The sequence below is a fragment of the Amblyomma mixtum genome, chromosome 3 (genome assembly GCF_055824585.1).
Source record: "Amblyomma mixtum isolate Tamu chromosome 3, ASM5582458v1, whole genome shotgun sequence".
Taxonomy (NCBI): Eukaryota; Metazoa; Arthropoda; class Arachnida; order Ixodida; family Ixodidae; genus Amblyomma; species Amblyomma mixtum.
In genome coordinates this window covers 189850632-189876930 of record NC_143014.1, presented here as the reverse complement: position 1 = coordinate 189876930, position 26299 = coordinate 189850632, and the positions used below count along the sequence as shown (strand labels likewise).

At 44.5% G+C, this 26299-nt stretch overlaps 3 protein-coding genes across 8 annotated transcripts in view; 1 reads left to right on the top strand and 2 right to left on the bottom strand.

Annotated features, from left to right (window-relative positions):
- Positions 1-1585: 1585 nt before the first annotated feature.
- Positions 1586-6187, bottom strand: LOC149353042 (endoplasmic reticulum disulfide reductase DNAJC10-like). Its single transcript, XM_089582232.1, has one exon. The coding sequence runs from the start codon at positions 5813-5815 to the stop codon at positions 3470-3472; it is 2346 nt and encodes a 781-aa protein (XP_089438358.1). The 5' UTR covers positions 5816-6187; the 3' UTR covers positions 1586-3469.
- A 1869-nt stretch (positions 6188-8056) lies between these two features.
- Pcl (polycomb protein Pcl) overlaps positions 8057-26299 on the top strand; it is a 96466-nt gene continuing 78223 nt past the window's right edge. For 2 of the 4 annotated variants that reach the window (XM_089582234.1, XM_089582233.1), the window contains exon 1: positions 8057-8138. In XM_089582234.1, the coding sequence (XP_089438360.1) occupies positions 8100-8138 (39 nt within the window). In that variant the 5' untranslated portion in view covers positions 8057-8099. Of the gene's footprint in view, positions 8139-16624; positions 16889-17330; positions 17346-26299 lie in introns of those variants that run through there. The other 2 variants (XM_089582236.1, XM_089582235.1) reach the window with 2 other exon arrangements.
- Urm1 (Ubiquitin-related modifier 1) lies at positions 9702-16479 on the bottom strand. Of its 3 annotated transcripts, none has more exons than XM_089582240.1 (6): positions 16338-16479; positions 16198-16254; positions 16046-16116; positions 15653-15734; positions 12071-12119; positions 9702-9914 (listed from the first exon to the last, which is right to left on the bottom strand). In XM_089582240.1, exons 2-6 carry the CDS (start codon positions 16230-16232, stop codon positions 9846-9848), a joined length of 306 nt encoding a protein of 101 aa, XP_089438366.1. In that variant the 5' UTR covers positions 16233-16254; positions 16338-16479; the 3' UTR covers positions 9702-9845. The 3 variants fall into 3 exon arrangements, with proteins under 3 accessions (XP_089438366.1, XP_089438365.1, XP_089438364.1); XM_089582239.1 differs by having other exon boundaries at positions 16363-16457; XM_089582238.1 differs by having other exon boundaries at positions 16198-16448.

Here is a 26299-nt window from a genome sequence, read left to right as displayed (position 1 = left end):
CAAGCACAAGAACCTGTGTACTTCATGAACGTGGCTACCTTCACCAATATTTCGTAGCACTTACGGGAAGCTGCATTTATGCAGAGAAATTTTTGTTTGCAGCTAGCCCACTGACCTAGTGCACTTAAATGTATCGATTCAGCAGAGCTAGACATTACTAACAGCAGAAAGGTCATGGCTGGGAAGGAACCTCACACTTGACCAGGGGGCCCTGCATAACCTTTCATTTCAATGGAGTTTTAATAGTGTGCATTAACACCACTGTCGTAGAGTCCTCCTCTTCCTGCACCAAGTTTTCCACATTTCATATTACTATAGTTGCAAAGGACTTGTCAATTCCGAAGATATCGCTCTCATTTACAGTACAGTGTGAGCCCTTGCACAAGCAATACTCTTCCAAGGCAGGCGATAACTCGGTGTTCTCGAAATGGTTTCTCAGTTGTTCATGAAGTGTGTGCAGAATTTGGGGACCCAGAGCTAGCAGCAGTTATTGAGGGACTAAATTGACAAAGTTCCTTGCATGCGAGAACAATTCGCAACTGGTTGGCACCTTGGACGTTACATTGATTACATAGGTGCTAAAAAGTTAACTGTTCACAAGTACGAACAGCTTTGTGAACCTATGCTCCGATGAGCTGGGTCCAGGTTTAGGTTCCACAACACTGAACACAATGAGAGTAAGGCCGTATTTTATCTTTTTGCATGTTGTATAGTGTTCTATTCCCCACATTGTTCTGTTCTATGCTGCTTCTGGGCTGGCACAGACTGCGGTATTTGGAGGAAGCCAATTATTGGCTGATTTCAGCAGATTTAGTTGGACAGCAACGATTTTAAATGACTGCAAGGAAGGACAAGCCACCTCCTGAGTGAAATTTCACATTTTCTGCTTCTTCATCATCAGCCTTGTCACGCCCACTGCAGGACAAAGGCCTTTCCCATCTCTCTACAATGAACCCCGTCCTGTGCCAGCTGCAGCCACCCTATCCCCGCAAACTTCTTAATCTCATCCGTCCACCTAACTTTCTGCCGCCCCCTGCTATGCTTGCCTTGGATGTTCAAGACTGCATAATATAACAAGTGGGCAGGCCACTTTCAAAAGGTACTGCAGGGTTCCTTTAAGTTACTCCAAGGATTTACTGACAGCCCACAAATGAAAAGAATCAAGAATCTAAAAAAGGGAGTGCACCACACAGTACAAGCAGCAATTCTAACTCGGATATAGCCAATGCCCCTTCTGTGGCTACCAGAGATATATTGCACCTTGTTGGTCAATTATAGGGACACTGAGGGCTAACTGATTTTGGCCTGTATCGATCGAATACTAACGAAGAGGCTACTTTCACAGAGAATGGTACTTTTAGAAGCTAGAATAAGCCAGAAAATGAATGAAGGCAATGTTGCCACATGCCGCTTCCCCAAACTAATTGCGGTGACCTAAGCTGTTTGCTTTTTTTTTTTGCAAATCTCCAACGCTAGGCCACACAGCCATTTGACCTGACAAGTTTGAATTGACTGGCAAGAAAAAAATGGTCCACTTTTAAATTCAATTTTCTAGGCAATAAATGAGTCTTGCAGCAAACAAATGTCAACATAGGTACGAAATGGCAAACAATTTTTAATAAGTACAAGAATTGGATGTTGTCCTAATTTTCCCTTTAAGCCACAATTTGACCCTCAACTAGTTCAGTTTGAACCTAGTAAGAACAGGGTAGCATGAGCTGTGAAGTTGTAAAGTGACTTCACTATTGCAACAACTTCCAGGGTTACAAAATGCTCAAGATACTAGGACAGTGTACAACAACATAGCTTGTGCACTAGTATGCAAGTACCACTTTATACGCTCAGAAGAGCTGGAAAGTCGTGTCCATCATTTAACCACGCAAATCCTCTTTAAATCTTGCAGAGAGTACATGACAACATTAGCCACTCTAGAATTGCCAATATCTTCTAGGCAACAGTGAAATCTAGTCAGATTTGAAATTTGCGATCAACAACAAAGGTTCTACTTGCTCGCATTTTTTTTTAACGAGAACACCTTCGACGGAAGTCCGTCTAAATGGGTTTGAAATAAAAGTTGAGAATACTTGCACCCACCAGTATTTATTTTCAGCTCAACATTTCCGGAAGTGGTGACAAGAGATGAGCAAGCAGCAGCAGGGAGTGGCCTTCGCTTTCCATTCGTTACCATGTGGTGAAGGCCATTAACATATGTTGGTAAAATGTTTAGGGCTACAAAGGAAAGCTGCTGTATAGCTTTCCTTTGTAGCTATCTGACTGATCTTGGGTGGATGCCAATGAGTAATTGCTCCCTGATTACATCAACATATGCCTAGGGGGCATTCCTGGAGTCCTGCTTGCCATCACCTTCATGAGCTAGATGTGCCACAACTCGACATGATGCCTCTTGAAGGGGTTAAGTTCCACGGCCAAATGCTCACTTCTTTTGAGGTCGGTGGTGTGATTTTGTGGTCGATGTGCACGCACTGCTCGGCAACCCAGACATCCAACACAGAAAGCAACCCCCTTGCCAAGCACTGCAAGTGCACCAACCATAAAATCGCTTTCGAAGAAGTTAGCGTGTTGGCCATGAAACATATTCCCTTCAAGAGGCATCACACCGAGTCGCAGCACATTCAGCTTGCGAAGCCAACGGTAAACAGGTCTTTGGGAAAGCCCTCCTCCACATATGTTAATGTTGCCGCACAATAACAAAGGGAAAGTGAAGGCCACTTTCTGCTGCTGCTGCTAGTTCGTCTTTCAGTCACTCGTGAAGTGAAGAAGAGACAGAGTTAGACCCAGAATGTTAGGCTGAAAATAAGCACTGGTTGGTGTATTTCTCAACTTTTGCATTGTTTTACATGCCATAGCTACAGCAATAAAAGAGTGGCGTAATTTCTCTATATGACCGTATTCTTGCAGTTCAGCACATTTGTAAAGAAAGCTTTTAGGCTGCACCCACAAACGTTCAGTATGATGGTAGACAAGGTCACATTCATGACAAAAATGCTTGTTGCTACTTTTAAGGATGCGGCACAATGTGATGGCCTGTGAAGTTAGCTTGCATCCTACAAAGTATTTACAATAAAAGCGAAAGCTAGCATCCACAAAGCATTGTGTTCCATGTCCAGTGACTTGTGAAGTGTCAAAGAGAAATGCAGCAAAATAACACTATTTTATCAACTTAAGCAGAGTAAAAAAAGTCTCATAAGAAATCATTGCTGCACTCTTTCTTATAGTGCACTTCAAAAATGACTAGGAGACCCCAGCAAGAACACAGAGGAAAAATGGAAAAAGCACAGGCTGAGAGGAAAAACATAGCCCAGTAGCCACTAATTGGCTAGCAAAAACATTCCCAACCATGGACTGCTTGCAGGCCAACATCAAAGATGGCTTTGTACAGCTGCATAATAAATACATGACCATACAGGAAACAGTCCCTCGGGCTAGTTCATATGCAAAAGACCTGCTTTCACAATTCATCATCAATCCTTTTGGTCCGAGGTCTTTTTGCAAGAAACAATTCCAATACATCAACCAGGTCTGCCTCTCTGTGATCATGAATGACGCTGCCTACTGCAGACTGAACCTTAGCAGTCCTGCCAACATAAAACATCAATGTTGGATAACGATGCACTTGTGCTGCGTCGCAAGCATGCCAGTGCTCTTCGCAGTTGACTGCACCAAATTTTACCCTACCTTCAAACTTTTTCGCCACAGATTCAAACACAGGCCTGAACGACACACAGTGGCCGCACCATGGAGCATAAAAATCAACAAGCCATGGTGAAGCGTCCTCAAGAACTTGCTTATAAAAACTATGATGATCAAGCTCTTCAACACTGCTGGGAAGAAAATGCATGGCCCAGTCCCTGAAAGATGTTGCATCTCTTGACCAACCATTGAATGTTGAAAAATGGCGGCTGCTGAAATGTCCACGAGGATAGATTCGAATGTGAGGATATGAGCGGACGCCATGTTCATTACAGAAGTGTCTATGAGCTTCACAGTCAACTTGACCTACATTAATGTTTGGCTCATCAGATACCATTTTCGCAAATTTGTTCCATTCCGGAGCTAGTTTTATACAGTGACCACACCAAGGAGCAAAGAAGTCAATAGCCCAGACATCATCCACACCCTTGCTTTCTACAAGCTCTTTAAATGTTTCAGGAGTTAGAGTTACCACTTTTGGATCGAGAGATATTTCTACAAATTCCTTGATTTCCATAGCAGTCTTATAACCACTCATAGATGTTTTAGAACCATTATGAAACAACATAAGACTTGGATATGAGCTGATCCCATTGCTTTGGCACACTGAGGGGTCAGAGGTGCAATCAACAACACCAAACATGACGTCCTCAAAAGAACGAGATACTTTTCGCAACTCTGGAAGTGTGCGCATACATGGTGGGCACCAAGGCGCAAAAAAATCAACCAGCCACGTGTTTCTGCTTTGAGAAACTTTCCTATCAAATGTTGCAATTGTCAATGTCTGTAAGCGGCTTCCTGCACTTTCTTTTGCAAACGAAGCTAAATCACGTGCATTAACACGGCCATGATAGACTTCATATTCACCACTTGATCGCAAGAGAAGGAACAAAGGTGACTTTGTCACAGAAAACTGTGAACAAATGTCAACCTCTCTGCTGCAGTCAACAGTGCCTAGGCGTACTGACTGAATGTAGCCTCTTATGTGTTTCAACTCAAGCTCTTGCGAAACATCAGGTTGCCCACTTTTAGTAAAATGCAGAAGCCATGGTTCGGACTCATCACCACCATCTAATTGCTGAAAAAGGCTTTTAAACAGCTCTGATGTTATAACCTCAAAGCTAGGAAGCTCTTTCAAAACAGCTCTACGCAACTCGGAAGCATCACTTCCCTCCAAATCCTTCGGCTTTTTAAGCTGGCTGGTGGCTGCTTCAAAGAAGTACACTCCATCGCCAATTTTCAATTTTTTACATGTGGCTGCTTCTTTGCTGCAATCAACAAGTGAGACATAAGCCAGCCCATCAAGTGCAACAGCCAACTTTTTGAGTTCCTCTTTTGCTAAGCATACATTGGCACTGGTACAGGAAGCAACTACCACTGATCTGAGCAGTGAGCTAGCTTCTGGCTGCAACAGACCCGTATCAGATATGTCAACATCAAGATCGGGTAGGCGACGCAACACGAAATCGTTCAAGTCATCCAAGTCACGAGAACCAGAGTACTTTTCCCTTTCCGGGTAGAAAATCAGCGATGGAAACGAGTGTATGCCCTCCTGCCTGCACAACTGCCAGTCTTCCTCGCAGTTCACTGCCCCGATTCGTATGACTCCTTCAAAGCTCCTGGCCAGCTGACGCCAGGCCGGAGCGAGGTGGTGGCAGTGGGAACACTGCGGCGAATAATAGTTCACAAACCAGATGTCTTCAGACTCCACAACAGAGCTCTGAAAGTCGTTTCTACTTAGCGTCACCACTTCGGGATCGTCGTCGTAAATGCCAAATTTTTCGTAATAATAGTTCCAGCTGTGGTACTGACGCCCCCATCCGTTCTGGTCGCCATCCAAACCTTCTTCTCCGTAGGTGTCGTAACGCTTTCGAATGTCGGGGTCCTTCAAAACTTCATACGCCTTGTTTATCTTCACAAATTTGTCGTGCGCCTCGGGGTCACCTTGGTTTTTATCCGGGTGGAACTTGAGCGCCAGCTTCTTGAAGGCGCGTCGTATGTCACGGCTGTCTGCATCCCGCTCGATGCCCAGGAGTTGGTAATAATCTTCGCACAACGCAGCAGGCCAAAAAACGGCCATTAGGATAAATGTAGCCGCTCTCATGGCGTAAACCGGGCCACTACGTTACCGTCGCAGCAGGAATTACAAAACGACAAGACTCGCAGGAACACGCAGTTCTTCCAGACAATGCACGATGCTCGGGGCACAACTTTCTATCGCAGCCGGCTTAACACAATCCGTGACCAACACCAACGCACACAGAAAAGAAACTTTGGTGAAGTGCTACACAGGCACGTAACTTTGCGAGCTGACAAGGTCTACACCAATTACTAAGGGTAAATTAAAGGGCAAATATATATACTAATACAAGGCCCACGCAGCCCTGCCCGGTTCGCACCAGACGCGACACGAAAACGATTTGGATTGGCGCATAGAGTTAATGGATTGGCGTGGCTGACGCGGTTGCTTGGCTGCTAGCAATTTAGGCTAATATTGGCCGAACTGAAGTAAGTACAAGTTAAGACATGCTCCCGCGAGTGAAAAGTATCAAATCAATGTCCCAAATGTGGAGAGTTGACAAAGAGGCTTGTAGGACAGTACAGCTAGATACTGAAGGGGAAATGATAGGTGCCTTGACACAAAAAAAAGCCTCCCTCCCTCAAACTTTTACATTTCTTTTCGACAAACAGAGGTGGACTCAGCTCTTTCCCAGCCTTCTCCCTGCAAGAATTCGCAGTTAGAGACGCCGTTTACGCCAACGTTTGTTTACGCCGTGGTCTTTCGCCACATTTTACGCTCGCTCGGTGGTAAATTGGTCATTTGGTTTTTGAGGAAAAGAAATGGCGCAGTATCTGTCGCACATAACTCGGCGGACACCTCAACCGCGCCGTAAGGGAAGGGCTGGGAAGGGAGGAAGGTGGGAGTGAAAGAAGAAAGAGGTGCCGTAGTGAAGGTCTCCGGAATAATTTCGACCACCTGGGGATCTTTAACGTGCACTGACATCGCACAGCACACGGGCGCCTCTTGCATTTCGCCTCCATCGAAATGCGGCCGCCGCGGTCGGCCACGTGTGCGATGTCAAGGTCGGGATGTCAGAGTCGGCCGCGTTTCGATGGAGGCGAAACGCAAGAGGCGCCCGTGTTGGTTTTAGTTTTCGTTGGCTATTTGACGCTCCTTTCTTGGGGGGATACGATGGCCACGGCTGGCGCAAGCAGCGGAAGTCAGGGGTAAAGGCCCTAGACCTTAGATCAGCTTTCTAGGGACTTTGGTCGGGGGAAGTTACGGGTCATGGCTCATACCGATTCATATGCGAGTACTCACGTCTATGTATTAGTATTATTTTAATAGTGGTTTTTTGAGAAAGGAAATGGCGCAGTAAATGTCTCCCCCTTCCAGTCTTCCTACGCTCAGTTCCATCCCCTGCTCTCTTCTCTGCACAAATGATGTCAGACTACAGTGGCAAAGCCACCCAATCAGCATATTTCTCTGCACCTTTTGGGAGAGGGCTTTGTGTCGCGCGAGCCAAAAACCTCCTGCCAAGCTCTTTCCTCTTCGCTCCCCCAGTTATGATGGTAGCAGTACGGCTCTTCACGAGTAACAAACGAATTTATCAGCCCCACTCCTTAAGCTTATTTTTGCATTTAATAAAGTGCAAAGCTAGTAACTGCAGGCCCAGGGAAAAATCCCGAATGCTTCAAGGGATGTGGAGAGACACGGTCAAGGGCTGATCATGCCAAACACCATTCCATGTGGTACCCTACAACTAGACACTTTCAATCTTCTAGTGGCGTCTTCCTTAAACCAAAATGTACAAAGAGAAGTGAATCCATGCCAGTCCACGTGTCCCAATAACAACCAACAATTCCAATCTACAAGCCTATTTCAACAACTCTTTTTTTTTTTTTAACAGACCAGGACGGATTTTTAAACAATATTGACAAAGGCTGCCGTACGAACAAGAAACACAGAACGACAAGGACGTGTGCAGACTAACAGCAGATTTTATTAGACAAAATACCTGCACTTAGACAGGCATGGTAAACCTTGCCACATCTCCAACACCCTCTACCTAGCACCATGCGACTTTTTTCTTTCATGCTATAGAAATAAGGCTCTTTGTTGTCGGGTTTTAATTTTTCCGAATTCAAGGATAAAAATTAGGTGACATTTTTTGAGCTGTAATTTGGGCACAAATCGGGTTATTTTGCAACAACTTCCAAGGTTCAGGTTTTTACGGGTAGTTATTTGTCGCATAAAGACGATTTACTATACGCGCCCGTTTTTGAGTGGGACATAAAATGCCTATTTTTTGCTCATTTTTGAAATACAGCATCTCCTATGCAGGCACTTTAGTGTCCACGCAAGTCCATCTAAAAGGTGCAAGAACATGCAAGAATGTGCAGCTGCCCAAACACGCGCCTCTCGGGTGAGTAAAACATAACAGCCAAGCTTTGTGCCGTGACTTCAGCTTCGTGCGCTTGAAGACATATGTGTCGAAAGGCGAATATCGTGCCCATTGTCTCACTTGTGGGTACCCAGCGGCACTGGGGATCGAACCCCGCACCTCCCGCATGCGAGGCAGATGCTTGTGAGCATGAAGGAGAAAGTCGTCCATTTCTGTTCGCAACCACTGCAACGTGAAAGAGGGGTGAAGGGATGTTGTTCCTACGATAACGGTGAGCCAGTTTCTTTGTCCCTGCTGTTAACGAGTGTTCTATCTGGCAAACAATGAATGCAGGAAGAGAGATGCCTCACCGGGCAACGGCATCTTCTTCATTTTCCTTTTTTTCGGTAAGCTGCCTCCAGAGTGAATGCCGCTGGCCCAAACCTGCATCACACTTCTTATCGAGTATTGCTGAAATACACAATGCACTAAAGAAGTATTTTCGATACCGATACTTTCATTTTTGGCAAGTGGTACCCAATACTGATACACAAAATGTATCGAAAGAGATAATATCGAAAATACATGTACCTTCGATACTGCCCATGTCTTATAACGAGTAGGTATCAATGCAGAACACATAAGAACTTATAGATATACAGCTGCGCTCTGCAAAGTCTAAGAAAAGGTAAACATCTGGAGTAGAGGGGCAGACAGCACCTCTGCCATTCTCTTTGGCACCACTTGTTTTATGGTGGCTTTATTGTTCCCCGTTTAATCTGTTGACCCAGTGAAAAAGAGAACATAATGCACTTACACTAATTTAGAAAATTTGTGATACACTCAACACATACTGCACCACATAGGTACCTATGCACTGGTCTAAGTCATGTCGCATCTGAAGCTGGAAACTGCCACTGAGTGATGCCACCAGCAGTGCTGGGACTAGGCTTGCTCAAGCTAATTAAGATATTATGCGAAGCATATTAACGTAGGTTTCGGGCCTTCGCGCGACGCCCGGCGGTGGCCACCATTGACCTTCAAGTGACCTTCAAGTAGGTCACGTGACATGACGTCACGTGATGACGTCACACTGGCTGCAGATGGGGCCTCATATCGCGCCGTCGGTCGCCTCCCGGCGGTGGCCACCATTGACCTTGAAGTGAGATCACATGATGTGACGTCACGTGATGACGTCACACCAACTGCAGATGGGGCCTCATATTGCGCCGTCGGACGTCGCCCGGCGGAGGCCTCCACGCTTCGGTTCGCGCCGTCGCGCGCGACGCGGCGGCGGCGCCACCATCGCTGCATCACGTGATATGTGACGTCACGCCAGGGATGAGGCGGCGCGCACCCGCCGTCGTGTCAGTCTCTGTGCCCGCAACCGCGCCAGCGTCTTTGCGCCGGGCGTGTATGTGGTCAAGATGCCTCCAAACGCTAAGGACATGCTTCGCATCCACTGGGCTTAACCTTGATAAGCCTCCAATTTTTTTAAGCAGCTCCACACTGATGTTAGGACCGACACTTGGGGCATTAGCATATCCAACACTATGCAACCAACAGACAAATGCATATGCTTATTTGTGCTGCAATGTAAGGCTGTTATAACTTCCAAAAAAAGAACTTTATTATTTGCATTTTTACATTTTTGCCTTTATTCCTGGTGCAAGTGTTGACCACATATTGGACTTTATCCAAGTGTGCTGTTAAATAAACAAAGTTTTGAGGCAAGGCATGTACAAACATTTATCCACCATGCAGAGTTGATATGAAAAGCACGTTGTCATTTGATTTGAGTTCATAGGAGAGTCCACCCTGAAAGAGAGGAGAAGACATCAGTGAAGTGGTAAAACAAGGGTATGTGCTCAAACGAAGCCAAACAACAGCATGTCAGGCGATGGCAACAAAGCTAGAAAGAAGCACTTGAAAGCAGTACCTAAATACACCGCCAATACCCTGGGTGTCGAAAAGGAAATGCCTGGACTGAAAATTGAGACAATAATTTCAAATAAATGTGACCATTTTGTTTAGTATGCCAAATGATAGTTGGCAACACAACTGTGACATTTTCAAATAAACATTTGTAACATGAATGTTACTTCAAGTTTTTTGTGTACTAGGGAGTAAACAATAGCAACCAACACAGAAAAAGCATGTCTAGTAGAGCGACATATGGAACTAGTCTACATTACTAATAACAACAATGGCTTTCTGTACAAAGTAATCTTTCCAGATGAAGCAAAATTCCACTTATATGGAAGAGTCAATCAGTGCAACATCCAAACAGTATCTGGTTCTCAGCCTTTTTGAGCTGTAATTGGGCACCAGAGAGCCAGCCCAAAAGTGAACCTTAATGGCAGACACATTGATAGGACTTTTCTTTGCAAAGCAACCAGTCACAGGTATCACATACCGTGACATGTTAGAACACTTCCGTGTACCTTAAGACATACTACCAACATCTACGTGTCTTTTCCCAGCAAAATGGGAGATCTCCTCACTGGTATTCAGTAGTCCATACCAGGTTGGATCAGGAATTTCCAAAAGATAGGTGAAAAGATGAAGTCAAATTGCCCGACACTGCCCTTCTCGATACTTTCCTCCAGAGGTATGTAAAGGACATGGTGTACTCAACCAAAGTGCCCACTACGGAGCAGCTTAGGGAAAAGATTACACCTGCCATTATAATGATCACGCTACAGACTTCAGGCAACTTCAGGAAATCTAGTATCAACGGGACATTCATGCAAACAAGGAGTGCATGCAGAAATATCGTAATAGTCTCACAGGAACTTTGCGACTCAGTATACGCGCTAATGTAAAGATAATTTTGTTACAATGCACATACCCAAAGAAACTTGAAATTTAGGCATTACAATCTAGAAAACCTGTGATTCACAGAATTTGCAATGTAATTAGTAGTGTGTAATCTGAACACTGTTAATTCTTAGTAATGGTGGGGCCAGTTTAAATAAGAAGCAACAAGGAGAGGTCAATTTACCCTTTTTTTTTAATCTGTAATTATCTTATATCCATCTCCAAGATATAAATGCGGTAAATGCGATTCATAATTTCAATGCAGATTTTTCAGTTGAATGTAGTAGCACTCTTTAAAAAATCTACTTTGTATTTAAAACACAATGCCCCAAAACAATGGGTTATATGAACAAGAAAAACTTCTTAGCACTTGCCATATACTTGCCATAAAAATCTCGAAAAAAAAATCGAATTTTAGAAAACACCAGATTTCATATCTATAAGGTTTTTCTGATCATATCCCGAAAGATTTTCTTTGAAAACAACCCAAAAGTGACTTTAGAAAATGTTTTTTGTGACTGTAGGTAGCAATAAAAATGGCTGAGATTTCCATGAAAATGCTAGTTTTCTCAAAAGTGTCTTTTGACCCGACTGCCCTGCGAGCAGAAAGCATAGCCTGAAGATGGCTTCATGGATTTTCATGCAGTTTGTTGCACCGTGTTTCGTGATAGCTTCTGTATGCAGTGACATTCCTATATTTCTGAACTACTTTCTCATTTTTTCACTCTATCACTAATTTGACATGATGGCAATGAGCGCATTATGCAAGCATGGATATAATGTTCTGAGTAGAAAAAGCCACGTCGATAAAAATATTTGGAGAATGTCACTGCATGAACCATTCCTTTGGCTAAAATTTAAAAGTGACTCTAGGCTCCTACCGCGTTTTGTGATCACACCAGGCTTTCTGCAAGTTTGATATAGCAATGATGCACATGAAGATTTATAACGTATTTATAAACGGCTTTGATTTAAATCTTCATCGCCTTTCAGGGCACACATGGCTTTTTGCAGGAACAATAATAACGGCCCGGTCTAGGCACTGGCCTTCTTTAGTTCAACTGTCTAACCATGGCCGGGGCCCTTTAAGATACTTCCAGGAAGAATAAAGAAAACCAACTTTTCATCTAAAGAAACATAAAGCAGTCACTTGCCAAGAGTTCCCAGTCTGTGTCATTTACTAAGACTAGAATTCCAGGCCTCCTGCAAACAGAAATAAAAGCAGCATTTCACAAAGGATGACAGCTGAAACACAAAAATTAAGACACTGACGGGCCACACCTAAAACTAAGCACAACATATAATGGGTGCCTTGCACTTAGCTTTGGTCGGCATTAACTTATTGAGATGGTGGAGCAAGCTTGATATTACGGGCTTTCAACAGGGTACCAACTATTATATGGGCCCAGCACACAACGACTTTCACCACCACAGGAAGCAGAAATTGCACCAAAACAGATTGTTAATTATGCACACAGAGTACAGTGACGACAAAATTCTTGCATACAAAATTTTACAGCACAAAAAGACACTTTCTTAAGTTGCTCTCTTTCAAGGTGTCACCATTAAAGGAATACTTAAGTTTTTCTTTTCACTGCAGACAGTTCCTGGAAAAAGATTTTTTACTGCAACACAACATTTGTCATGTGCCTAAGAGAACAGCAGACGGACAAGTAAAGGACTACATGTAATACCCCTGTCACATGGTCAGTTTAATGGCCATCAAGTTGAGAGCCTTCGAGATTCTCAATCGCTGTCAAACTCCAAGGAGCAGTGCTAGAGGCAATTTGATAGCTGGCAGTGTGAAACATAGTAATGAGTGCTATAATGTGCAACAATTAGGCGAAATTGTTTATTAGACTGAAAACTTCAAACCACCTAATTCAAACCTCAAGTTTAACATGCACAATCACACTGCTGGCCTTCGCTTGTCTATAAATGAACTCCAGAAGAAACATTATAAACTTTAGTTACAAACTTTGTTTAGACTGAAAGTTGTGACTGCGCATTTATTTGGCAACGGTTCAAGAAAAAGGCTGCATAACCACCTTGCAATGTCTATCAGCCATTTTCACAAAGGAGCAGCTGGCAACTAAACACACAATAATTTTTATTACTTTGTTTTTATTTTTATTTAGAACTGTGCCACTATACAGAAAACGATAACAAAAAGGTTTAGTTTGTTACATGATGAGCAAGAAGCATTTAATGAGTTGTTTAGAACAGTAGAACTGCCTTTTCAACCAGCGACCCAGGCAGAAAATTAACCAAGTAAAAGAATGAAATACAGGTTAGACTAGTGCATGCAAATGGCAGTTTGGTGGTACGTTGGTTTAATATCCTAAAGCTGCATGTGGGCTATTACTATGAGAGCACTAAGTGCACTGTTCACTTTGCTGGCACAAAAGCAAACAGGGAACACATAAACGAGACAAATAACATTGTAAGTGCGCTGTGCCCTCATAATGTACAACCAACTAACCACCTCTACATCTTTGCTATTAAAGACACCATAGCGGTAGTGGAAGGCCCTGGATTAATTTCAACTGCTTGGGGCTCTTTAACGTGCATTGACATTAAGCAGCACTCGGATGTTTCTGCAGTTAGGCTCTATGCTGGCCATCGTGGTTAGGATTCCACTAGGACCGAGTTTCTGTGGCATGTCGCAAACAGACGTTAAAACTTGGTAAACTTGGTAGCAATAATAAAGGAATCATTCCATGCCGAACACACCAGAGGCTGCACTTTACCGTCCCCAATTTCTTTCAAGAAAATTTATAATAATAATTGCAGTCATAGACATTTTCCAAAGCATTTTGGACAAGAAAAATTTTGGGGCACGTGGCCATGTTTTCAATTTTTAATTCTGAGGATGAGTACAAAACTAGGTTGCATTTGTAAATTTACAAAAACTTCATTTTTCCTTCACCCTCCACATTTTTTTCTGAACAATATTTAAGCACTGTTCTTTACCACATGGCCACAAAATAATGGCAGCAGAAAATTTATTTATTTTTAGCTAACAATTTCACCAAAGAATGTACTATTGAGGATGAAAGTTTGCGGGACGCAAGTTTTTGACAAAACGTTTAATGCAGCTCCACCTCGTTACCCAGTCGCCTGATATTGTATGAAGGTATTAAAGGCCTCAATGATCTTTCGTCTGGAAACAATACCAGGCGAATGGGTAGCGAGGTGGAGCAACAATAAACGTTTTCCCTAGAACTTGCGTCCCGCAAACTTTTGTCCCCTATAGTACAATTTTTTCAAAATCCTTGAAATTTCATACTGAAGTGGCCTAAGTAAAAACATAAAAGATTATACATTTCATAGCTACAGTTATTACCATATCGCTCAGCAATTCTTGTTACAGGTGTGAAAAAAATTTTTAAACCACAGCGCTCACGCTACTAGTTATTGATAACCTGTACTGCCAATTAACTGCACTGCATAACACATCAGTCTCGCTTTGGGACGTTAAACCTCATAAACCAAACCTAACACATCAGTCATGCCATAGCTTGCTATTTTGGAGTCAGCACAGACACATTTGCCATTTATTCATCCCATTGGTGCCACTTGTTACCTACAAGTGGTACCAGTTTTTGTTTTTGCTGAGCTGGTATCAATATGTTACTGCCCCCCACCTTATGTAATGCCCACAGGCCCTTAAGGCTTCAATAAATGAAATGAAATGAAAAAAAGCTTGTAAGCATGAACTTCATACTTTTGGCCCTCTTACACTGCTTCAGCTTGTTAACCTATAGCATACACTAGCTTGTGTGATATGCTATTGATTGTTTTCACTGCAGTAAGCTTAGGAATTCTACTGGGACCAGAGCTTTTCGTCACAAAAAGTAGGTTTCTACTGCCCGGAACAGTATTTCAATTCAATCTTCTTTCATACTAGTGTTATTAGGCTGGTGGTCTTGTACTTGGGTAACACATATGCTGCACTTGTACAATGTATGGCCACAGAAGCTTATGACCATGCAAGTTCGCATAAAACCCCCAGCATTGTATTTTCCCAATGGACTTACAGATGGCTTATCTGGTGGAGTGCAATCAGCAAGAGTAAACATTTTAGAAAAGCAGCAAGTGGGGCAAGTTGGTGTTGGCTCATGACGGAAGGAACGTTACTGTGCTAAAAAGAGATGCACACAACTACGTAAAAGACAGGACATGCACATGTCCTGTCATGTGGTTGTCTGTGTTTTTTGGTGCAGTCACGTTCCTTCCATCATGAACATTTTAGTCTCACCTAACTTGGCCTGGCAACAATGCTAGCTTTTTGGCTCCGCCTTACCCACGGAGTGGCCCCACCAAAAGATTGTGGCGACCAGTTATGAAGGTTTGGTTTGGTTTTTTTGGTACAGCCATTATCACCATCGTCACATGTAGACATGGCACTTGTAGATAGAGGTTTGGTTTGGTTTTATGGTGCTGGCTTATGGAGCCCGAGTCCCAAAGCGACTCTGGCTACGCGGGGCGCCGTAGTGGAAGGCTGCGAATAATTTCGACCACCTCGGGGTTCCAAAATTAATGCTCACTGACATTCACTGACATCACACAGCACACAGGCCTTTAGCATTCCGTCCCTTCGAAAGGCGACCGCCGTGGCCAGGATCAAACCCTCATATTTTGGGTCAGCAGCCCAGCACCATAACCACTGGGCCACCACGGCGGCTTTGTAGATGAAGATGAGCTACGAGTACGGCACACACTCCACCACTTACACTGTTTTTTCCTGGACAAACAGCTCTTCTTTTCCTTTGAGAAGGTTTTCCTTCAACCACATAATTAGGTCAGACACGGTGCCTGCACCAAGAAAACGGCATTTTAATATCAGGATTTAGACCAGAGACATAAGCGTCACACAAACTAATAAAAAATAAACACTGGTTTGCCAAGCTACATTTATCGCAACTGTAAATCCACTCATGAAAAAACTTGTCCCGTGCGCTCTATTTGTCAATAATCATATTTAACATTAATTTTCAATCAGTAATGATTCATAATTAACGACCAATTCGGAACGTCATTACTACTAATTATACTAACTTTCTACAACCACCAATTTCCATGTTGCTGAGTGTTCAGCAGGGCGCCTTTCATTCATACTTGCTTACATTTTTGGGGTCCACTTGGTATAGCAACATCATGCTTCTTCTGATTGCCAAAAAGAAGCTCCGCTCCGCCTCTGCAATAACAAAATATCATCAGAATTTGCTCAGAATGTAGCTGGCAGGAACTACTGCGAGCTAGGTCTGAAGCAGCGTACCCAAATTCTACTCGCAAATGGATCACATTTGTCATGGCTCCCACCAATACGTGTTATCTGCGCAAGGATGACCAGAAAGAAAGCACCTACAATCTTTAAATCTCGGTATAACGCATGCTGAGCATCTAGCCACCGCTCACAGTTGATGTTAATGAGCAACAATACCGAATAACAGTCCGGGGCTAGCACCACGGCAACTACGATTACCGCACACCACAGCCCAAAACATAACCCACGTGAAAGTGCGGTGAGGCGCATAATGTATTTGAGTGCAATAACTAACGTGGCCAATGCAATATTCACAACGTGCGTTAAAAATTATATGCGTTATAGGTTGCAAGCAACCCATATGCCTCCGAAATTAAATTTGAACGGTGATTTTTTTTTTCTGCGCCATCTCGCGCACGCTTTTCAAACCACTGTTCAAACGCTTTCAAAAGGCGCCAAAGTCCCAATATGGCGTCGGTTAGCCTGTGCGCTCGCGGTGATAGGCGTTTATTCGGTGCAGTTTAGTGTTTTCGTCACTAGTATTTGCGTTCTTGATTAGCGTTCATTCCAGCAACATGTTCCTTGCGAAGTGGTGCTGATATTCCATTGATGTGATGGTTCTAGCCTGGTTAGGACGATGGAGCTCAGGGGCTACTGAACCCTCGACTTGAAAGTTTTGTTTCCTGCTCACCGGATGTTACTGGTAAAGAACGTTTCCTCTGCATGCGCTGTGTGCGAAATTTTATACAGGCGTCAGTTTTAAATACCTGCCTGAGCGCGTGAACTTTGCTCAAGTGGACGTGTTCGATTTGGTGTTACCGGCCGGGTCAGTGATGACAATTTCGGTTATTTGTTTTGTTATGGCGTCTTTACAGACACATTTAATCGTACATGCTGCCGTCCTGAATTATTTACTGATTTGTAGTCGCATTATATAAGTAGCGCAAAGAGGCTTGCTAACGCTCTTGAGATAAGTTCGGCTCGTTATGCTTTTTTTTTTGTTTTTTAGCCACATGCATTTGCTACTGACCTAGTGGCAGGCTTTCGAACAGTAGTTACCGGTTGGCGCAGTGATTGCCCTGAAGAAAATGTTCTTAACTACTTATTTCTTAATGACTTCGATTGCGCTGTGAACTCATCTTCAGTTGCGAAACACGTAGGTAAGTGTTTATCGTAATTTATGAATTCATGTTTCGTGGGTTACTTCGGATAAGTTTACTGGCTCTAATTAGAATTCTAGTAGTTTCTTCTTGTTCGCGATAACCTACATTTGTTTGTTTCAAGAAGGGAAAAATATAAGGAGCACTAAAACATCGCTCTTCTTTCTGACACGTGCATTTCTTTCGGCAATACAGTAAAATTATGCAGGAGCACGTTTTTTGTTTCTTTTTTTTTCAATTGACGGTGACTAGTGTTTGTGCATTGTTAGAACTAAATTACAAGCTGCATATAAGCAGAAAACCAGGCGTTCTGTTCAAGCATCTTCACATGGAACTGATTCCTGGAGGAGCTTGGACAGAAAGGAAACCGGTGACTGGCCTTGTACTTCGCGTGACCAGAGATTTGTTCGCATTGGTAAAAGTTGTTTAGCACATAGTGTAAAGTGGTTGGAGGGAAAGCTTTGTAATAAATAGGAAATATTCATTGTTACTGTTTCTCTAAATTGCATGTTGTTCATTGCTGTGGGAGTTAGATGTGCAGTCTTTTAGTAGGTGCTGGCTGTGTGCAAACATGCAGGGAGGTTTTCTTAGTATCGATGCAGCTTTATTTTTGCCTTGAGGGAATATCCTGGATGCTTAAACCCTCTTTACTGCTGCAGCCAGCTTTTGGTGGCACTTTTGGTGGCACTTTTGGTGGCACTTTTAGTGGCATATTGTTGGAGTTCCATTTCTTTGTTCACGTTTGGCAAATAAGATTGAACACAATTTTATGAGCCAACCTCTTCTAATTTTAGATAACCTTTACCTGCATTAAAATCAAGCTAAAATTGAATAAATAAATAATTATAACTTGGTGGTACTTGCTTCCTCCAGCCATTACTTGTTAAAAGTTGTTCAGAAATAGACCACAAATGCCCACTGTTCTCTTTTCCTATTCTAATCCATGCTGACAATATGACTGAATAATGTTTTCATTTCACACCTAAACTTCTACACTTATTACTGTAGTGCACAAAGGACTCTCTTGCATTGTTGGTAAAAAAAAAAAAGGCAAAAGGTCTGTATATGACATGTTATTTGCAGATTATACTTGCATCACTTATGTGTCAAGTTGATGTTTGTTGGGCGTGATGCATGTTTATGGCAGGACACCAGGTACCATGCACTAGTTGACATTGCCGGTCTATTTTTGTTGTCACCAGCCACGCATTCACAGGTCTGGGTTCGGAACTGCTTTAACAAGCAGCCTTGCTTCATGTATGCTGGTAGAACACTATGTTTTATTTCTGCACATGCAGTCTTTAGCATTCTTCATGGGGTGCTGAATGCATCGTTAGGAATTTTCATGCTTTCAATTCATGTTTTCATTATTGCTGCGGTCAGATTTCGATGGAGGCGAAATTCTAGAGGCCCGTGTTCTGTGCGATGTCAGTGCACGTTAAAGAACCCCGGGTGGTTGAAATTTCCGGAGCCCTTCACTATGGTGTCCCTCATAGCATGGGTCGCTTTGGGACGTTAAACCTCCACGAGCCACAACCACGGACCCTGAGCCCCTGTACTGAAACTGTTATCTGAACCATGGCGAGAGGTGGGATGGAGGGAAGAAACTGCAAACAGTGGCAGTCGGGGTCTTGGTCAAGGCCTGGCTGTCCACCAGACAGGGTGCTCTAGGGCCTTCCCATAAGTATGATGGTGAGACATAGGTGACTAAGCGGGAGCTACCTATCTAACGTGTCACATGAATTATTATTTATGCACCAAAAAAATTATTGACCCCCGGCAAAAGGCTGCATCATAGTTACTCGTGTTTTACTGGAAACCAATCAATTCTGACAACTTTCCTCATTTCTTGTTTACGCATTCACTTCATGAAAGTGCAGCCTGTGGCTGAAAATTCCATACTTCTGATTGCAAAGAGTCTTTGAAACATATGTGCATGGCAACAAAGCTCGCTTTATGAGACCTCCTTGTCGAATTGACTTGGAAAACAAAGTGAGAACCTCCTTAAACAGCAATACATAGATGACATTCATGTTCCTAGAACTCCACATCACAGCCTAAATGCTATTCACATTCCCAGGTGTAATCATTGGTCGTTGAACATGACCTAATCAGAAAGACCAAACTGACCTCCTAAAAGGCCTTTGTGGTAAAGTTTTCAGCGCTTCTCGGTGTCATCATAAGGTGAAACAGTAAAAAGGTAATGATACCCCACATTGTTGCCATATTTAACTGAATATGCCCTGCAGGAGGATCTGCTACATGCAGATGTTGGTGAGTTGCGACACCACAGGTTCCTGAGCATCCGCAGGGACATCCCCACAAGGGGATTATGGTGAGCAGTGCGTCACCACGGACCCGAGCACTCGCGCTTAACTGTGTGTGGCGCAGCCGTGTCCGGGGAAAAGGGGATCCTGGTGGTTGAGCCGATGCCAAGCGCTTGGACCGTTAAGGCCCCTCGGCGGAGGCAACACACCGTTTGGCCCCAGATTTCTGTAGACGGCACCTCTGGCCTGACCCGACTGGGGGAAAGCAATCGCCCTTTCCTGTCCTCCCTTCCATCTTTCACTTTCCTATCTTCTTTCTCACAACTGTCCTGTGCGGTGTACGACTGACGATGGCAGGACATTTTTTAATGTTTCTGTCCTGTCCTCTTGTTGGGCTCCGTGGTGGCTGGTTGGCTGGCACCGTGGCCGAACAAAACACACATTTTATGGCTCCTCCCCTTTCACAGAACAATCGCCATCCTCAAAAAAAAAAAGGCAGACCGATGTAACCTCTGAAATTTTCTCCAAAAAGAAAGAACCTTTTGCCAAATATCACATAATCTATAGCCGCCACAGTGGCTCAGTGGTTATGACGCTCGGCTGCTAAACCCGAAAGACGCGGGTTCAATCTCGGCCGCGGCGGTCAAATTTTGATGGAGGCGATATTCTAGAGGCCCGTGTACTGTGCGATGTCAGTTCACATTAAAGAACCCCAGGTGGTCGAAATTTCCGGAACCCTTCACTATGGCTTCCCTCACAGCCCGAGTCGCTTTGGGACGTTAAACCCCATAAACCATCACATAATCTATAGTGAATTAAAGGACAGCCAGAATGATTTCACCCTTCCTTGTTGAAAAGTCTCTGACAGTTGCTTTGTGCCATGGCTACAAGGTGATGAAGTTGGCCAGTGGTGATCTATTGCTTGAAATCCACGACAAAACCAGACTGCCCAAACTCTAACATTGTCTCGTTCGGAGAATCCCCAGTAACTGTCACACCCCGCCGGTCCCTGAATACTGTGCGTGGTGTAATATCTGACAATGACCTAATCTTACAGAAGAAGAAATATTAGAAGGGCTCAAGGGACAAAACATAACCAGCTTACACAGGATAAGAATCCGAAAAGTTAACTTAAGAAGTCCCCGCAAAGCGCGTTATCCTCACCTTTGCCTCCTGCATACTGCCTGACTCAATAGATGTAGGATACACGAAGATATCTGTCTGTACGTACATCCCCAACCTCCACCGCTGCTCCAGGTGTCAACAGTTTGGCCGTGGCTCGCAGAGCTGCTTTGGTCAAGAAATATGCACGAAATGCTCTGCAAGGATCATGTCTCCGAAAAACTTGCTGCTCCACCTCACTGTGCGAACTGTGGTGGGGATCACCCATCCTATTCACGATCATGCACATCATGGAAAACAGAGAAGGAAATCATTAAACTGAAGACAAATGAAAACATTACATTCAAGGAGGCAAGACAAATAATCAAAGCAAGCAAGTTTTTCCTTGCTCCAACACAAACTTCACCGAGGCGGTGGTGCACCACACCGATTTTCAGCGCTTGCCCAGGCGTTGCTGAGTCGGGCCCTGGCAGTGCAATCCACCCCTTCGGAGAGGCAGCGAAAGCTACCCCACCAACTCCGGAAGAGGGCCCGTTGACCTCAGAGTCGTGAGCTTACATGGTTTCTTCCAGTAGGGAGAGGCCTACCACTCGTACGCCCGTGGCTTCACGGGATTTCAGCACCTCCAGGGAGGGGGTGGCATAACTCTAGAGAAAAAATGGGTAGGCAAGAATAATGCCTCCTGAAAACTAACCTTACCCCAACACCGAACACATTAAAATGTGCATTTTTTGTTCAGTGGAACTATAGAGGAGTAATGAGAAACTACACAGACATTACTGACATACCTAAATCAATGTCTTCCATAGCTTTGTGTCTTCAGGAAACAAACCTAGGGCCAAAACACACAAATATCTTGAAAAAAATTCCAAATTTTCCAACAAGATAGAGAACAGGCTCTCAGGTGGCGTCGCAATCATAACTCAAAGCTGCGTCCCTGCACGAGAAAAACAAACTTTGAGGCTGTAGCAGTCAGTGTAGCTACGCACAAAACAATAACAATACGCTCTGTATATATACCACCACACCTCACCGTTGCTATCCGTGATTTGGAAAGCCTTTTCCAATAATGGCATGAACCATATGTGGTATTTGGGGATTTTAATGTGCGCTCCCCCTTTTGGGGCAGTGAGCTCACAGACACCAGAGGCCAAATAATTGAAGATCTTATACTTACAAATAACAAATACCTAATCAATGCAGGAAAAACCACATATTGCTGTCCCAGGTCAGGAAAAATGAGCTGCCTTGATTTAACCTTCGCATCACCATCAGCTTTTAATGATTTTATTTGGGATGTTTTAAACGATTCTTGAGGAACTGACTGCTTATCCACAGTTTTAAAATTATCATCCTCAATCCAAATCATTCCAACACGACCTCAGCACTGGAAACTGCAACCAGCTAACTGGTCACTATTTGCCACTTTACATAAAGAAATGATACATTTTTTGGATAAAGAAATAGTCTAAGCATTGCCGAAATAAAAAATTTACCACCTGCATAATTTCTGCTGCAAAGATAGCAATTCCGCAAATATTGTGATAAATAAAAATTTGCTGTGGTTTGGCCAATGGCCATCCTGAGTAGAACTGCGGAAGCAATGGAGCGGCGGCACCTCTCAGTCACCCGTGTAGCGGAGGAGACTGTGGTGGCCCCAGCACCGCAGCTGTGCGCCGTGTGACGTCACTCCTCCTGGAGAATGCACTGCTGGCGCAGCGACGACGGCACCTCTGAGTCACCTGCGTAGAGGAGGAGTTGGCGGTGGCTGCAGCGCCGCAGCTGTGCGCCGTGTGACGTCACTCCTCCTGGAGAATGCACTGCTGGCGCAGCGGCGACGGCACCTCTGAGTCACCCGCGTAGCAGAGGAGTTGGCGGTGGCTGCAGCGCCGCAGCTGTGCGCCGTGTGACATCACTCCTCCTGGAGAATGCACTGCTGGCACAGCGGCGACGGCACCTCTGAGTCACCCGCGTAGCGGAGGAGTTGGCGGTGGCCCCGCGCCGCAGCTGTGCGCCGTGTGACGTCACTCCTCCTGGAGAATGCACTGCTGGCGCAGCGGCGACGGCACCTCTGAGTCACCCGCGGAGCGGAGGAGTTGGCGGTGGCCCCGCGCCGCAGCTGTGCGCCGTGTGACGTCACTCCTCCTGGAGAATGCACTGCTGGCGCAGCGGTGACGGCACCTCTGAGTCACCCGTGTAGCGGAGGAGTTGGCGGTGGCCCCGCGCCGCAGCTGTGCGCCGTGTGACATCACTCCTCCTGGAGAATGCACTGCTGGCGCAGCGGTGACGGCACCTCTGAGTCACCTGCGTAGCGGAGGAGTTGGCAGTGACCCCACGCCGCAGCTGTGCGCCGTGTGACATCACTCCTCCTGGAGAATGCACTGCTGGCGCAGTGGTGACGGCACCTCTGAGTCACCTGCGTAGCGGAGGAGTTGGCGGTGGCCCCAGCACCGCAGCTGTGCGCCGTGTGACGTCACTCCTCCTGGAGAATGCACTGCTGGCGCAGCGGTGACGGCACCTCTGAGTCACCCGTGTAGCGGAGGAGTTGGCGGTGGCTCCAGCGCCGCAGCTGTGCGCTGTGTGACGTCACTCCTCTTGGAGAATGCACTGCTGCGCAGCGGCGCCAGCACTTCTGAGTCACCCGCGCAGCGGAGGAGTCGGCGGCGACTGCGGTGCTCTGACATCACTCGCGCATGCGCAGTTGGGGCTCTCCGGTGCTCCGCGAAATCGCTTACACCTGTGTTGCTTCCGCAACAAAAAGTCACAAGGTTTGGTGGACACAGGAGTGCAGACTAGGAATAAAAGAACAAAACAAAGCATGGGGAATATTTTGAAGGTACTCGACAGCGGAGAACTTGTTACTGTTTAAAAGAGAAAGGGCCAATGCGCGACGTATTCGCAGAAATGCTGAAAAAATGTCCTGGAAGAAATATGTCTGCACAATAAACAGTTCACTACTGTCCAAGAAATTATGGGATGGGGTCCGTAAATTCAGTGGTGTCTATTATCCTTACACTTTTCCACTTGTGTCCACTCCTGGTGCACAAACAACATTATAAGAACAAGCAAACGTATTAGGTAAGCACTTCGCTGCTGTTTCCAGTTCTTCCAGCTACACAGAGACATTTCAAATATACAAAGCCATAGCAGAAGAACAAAAACTTTCCACAGGAGGAGGCATGAATGAAAATTATAAAAGGAAAATTACAATACAGGAACTAAATAGAGTACTATCTGCAAGCAAACAGACAGCAGCAGGCCCAGATAATATACACTACACCATGGTTGCACATCTGTGTGAGGCTGCTGTTGGGGCATTCCTAAATTTCTTCAACAAAATCTGGCTTTCAGGGCAGATACCTGAGGCATGGAAGAAAGCCATCATAGTACCTTTCTTGAAACCTGGAAAACCTTCATCAAGTCCTGTTATTGGCCAATTGCACTTACCAGCTGCCTAGCAAAATAATCTGAAAGTGTGGTGAACATCCGATTAATCTTTGCTAAATTTTATCCGCCTTTTGACACATCAGTGTGGGTGGGTTCAGAAAAGCATGCTCCACCATAGATCATCTTGTCCATCTTGAAAACACAGTGCGGGAGGCATTCATACACAAGCAGCATTGTCTTGCAGTCTTCTTTGACATGGAGAAGGCATACGACACCACCTGGAGGTTCAGCGTACTCCGCGACCTAGCAGATCTAGGCATCCGGGGTAGGATGCTGAACTGTTTGAGCGACTTTCTAGCAGACCGTTCATTCCAAGTCTAAGTACTACCTTGTCAGTGAATTTCATCCAGGAGAACGGTGTACCTCAGGGGTGTATTCTAAGTACTACACTTTTCATAGTAAAAATGAATTCCATGGCAAAAATAATCCCCAAGTCGATTATGTATTCAGTGTATGTAGATGACCTGCAAATTGCATGTGCGTCTTGCAGCGTATCAACATGTGAGAGACAGATACAGATGACTTTAAATAAATTGGCTAATTGGGCAGATACAAATGGACTCAAATTCTCCCCAGAAAAATCAGTGACTGTGCTGTTCTTGCTCCTCAAAAGAGGCTTACAGAGCGACCCCACCCTATACCTCAATGAAGTTGTGTTACCAGTAAAACAGGAAAACAAGTTCTTGGGCATAACATTTGATAAAAAGCTCACATTCCTAAGCCACATAAACAACTTAAAGAAGAAAGCATCTCGAACTCTCAATGTTCTCAAGGTGCTTTCACGAAAACGCTGGCTTCTGATAGAACTTGCCTTTTGCAGCTTTATCGTTGTCTAGTGCGCTGCCGTTTAGATTATGGATGCGTGGCTTATGGTTAAGCCATGCCATCATACTTGAAATGGCTAGACCCAGTTCACAACTTAGGTCTTTGTCTTTCAACTGGAGCATACAGAACATCGCCCATAAACAGCCTTTATGTAGAAACAAATGAACCACCCCTTGGCAGACAGAACAATGCTCACAAGCGCATATGTATTGAAAATAAGATCTCTACCGCAACATATTTGTCATCCGATTGTTACAGAGTGTACCTCCAGAACACTCTTCAACAATAAACCGCAATCAATCAGACCTCTGCTTCTCCGTTTCGAGGAGAGTTGCCAAAACTTGGAAATTCTGGACTGCCTTCCTGGTGTCGCGGGAAGACACACCCCACTGCCCCCATGGTACAGCCTTCCCACTGTGTGTGACTTCACGTTAACATACTTCCGAAAAAAAAAAAAAAAACATCGCACCAGCACATATTGCAGGAATACCTGGCATTACAAGAAAATTATGAGAACTACACAGAATTCTATACTGATGGCTCAAAAACAGCAGAATATGTCGGAAGCGCGGTCGTACAAGGAAACTGACAAAAAATGGACTTCCTAACTCTGCATCCGTAGGCAGAATATTAAGTAGCAGCATTCAAAACAGCATAATCTACACAGATTCACTTCGTGTGCTCATGGCATTTCAGTGCAAAAATGCAGTCGAACCCTTAGTAGAAAGCATTTAACACAACATAGAAAAAGTTTGAACACAGGGACATAGAATAAAATTCTGCTGGGTGCTGAGCCGTGCTGGAATACACGGTAATGAAAGAGCCGACAAACGGGCTGCACAAGCTCGCAGTCATAAAATCAAGAAAGTCAACATACCCCATAGAGACTGCAAGAATTAATACACAATAATCTCAAGGCTAAATGGCAGGAAACCCGTGACAATGAAGTAACTAACAAACTGCACTTGGTGAAGCCCGTACTGGGTGAATGGAAAACCTGTCGTCATGAGGAATGTTTCATAGAAGTAATTTTATGCCGTCTCCGTATTGGACATACACACCTTACACACAACTTTCTACTAACAAAAGAGGACAAACCTGTGTAGGAAAAATGTGGAGATGAAATTACAGTGCACCACATCTTATTCTCATGCACAGAACTTGAATCACAGAGGGAAAAGTATTTTACTTCATGCTACAAATAGCACATTCCTCTTCACCTGGCATTGATTTTAGGTCAAGATGCACTTATTGATATCCCAAGTGTTCTTAGCTTTTTAAGGGAAGCAGGTC

Excerpts from the sequence above, each read along its gene's own strand:
- LOC149353042 (XM_089582232.1), bottom strand. The coding sequence starts at position 5,815 with ATGAGAGCGGCTACATTTATCCTAATGGCCGTTTTTTGGCCTGCTGCG.
- Urm1 (XM_089582240.1), bottom strand. The coding sequence starts at position 16,232 with ATGACAAATGTGATCCATTTGCGAGTAGAATTTGG. Across the intron at positions 16,117-16,197 it reads CATTTGCGAGTAGAATTTGG|AGGCGGAGCGGAGCTTCTTT; the intron begins GTACGCTGCTTC and ends TTGTTATTGCAG. Across the intron at positions 9,915-12,070 it reads ACACAGACTGGGAACTCTTG|GGTGGACTCTCCTATGAACT; the intron begins GCAAGTGACTGC and ends CCTCTCTTTCAG.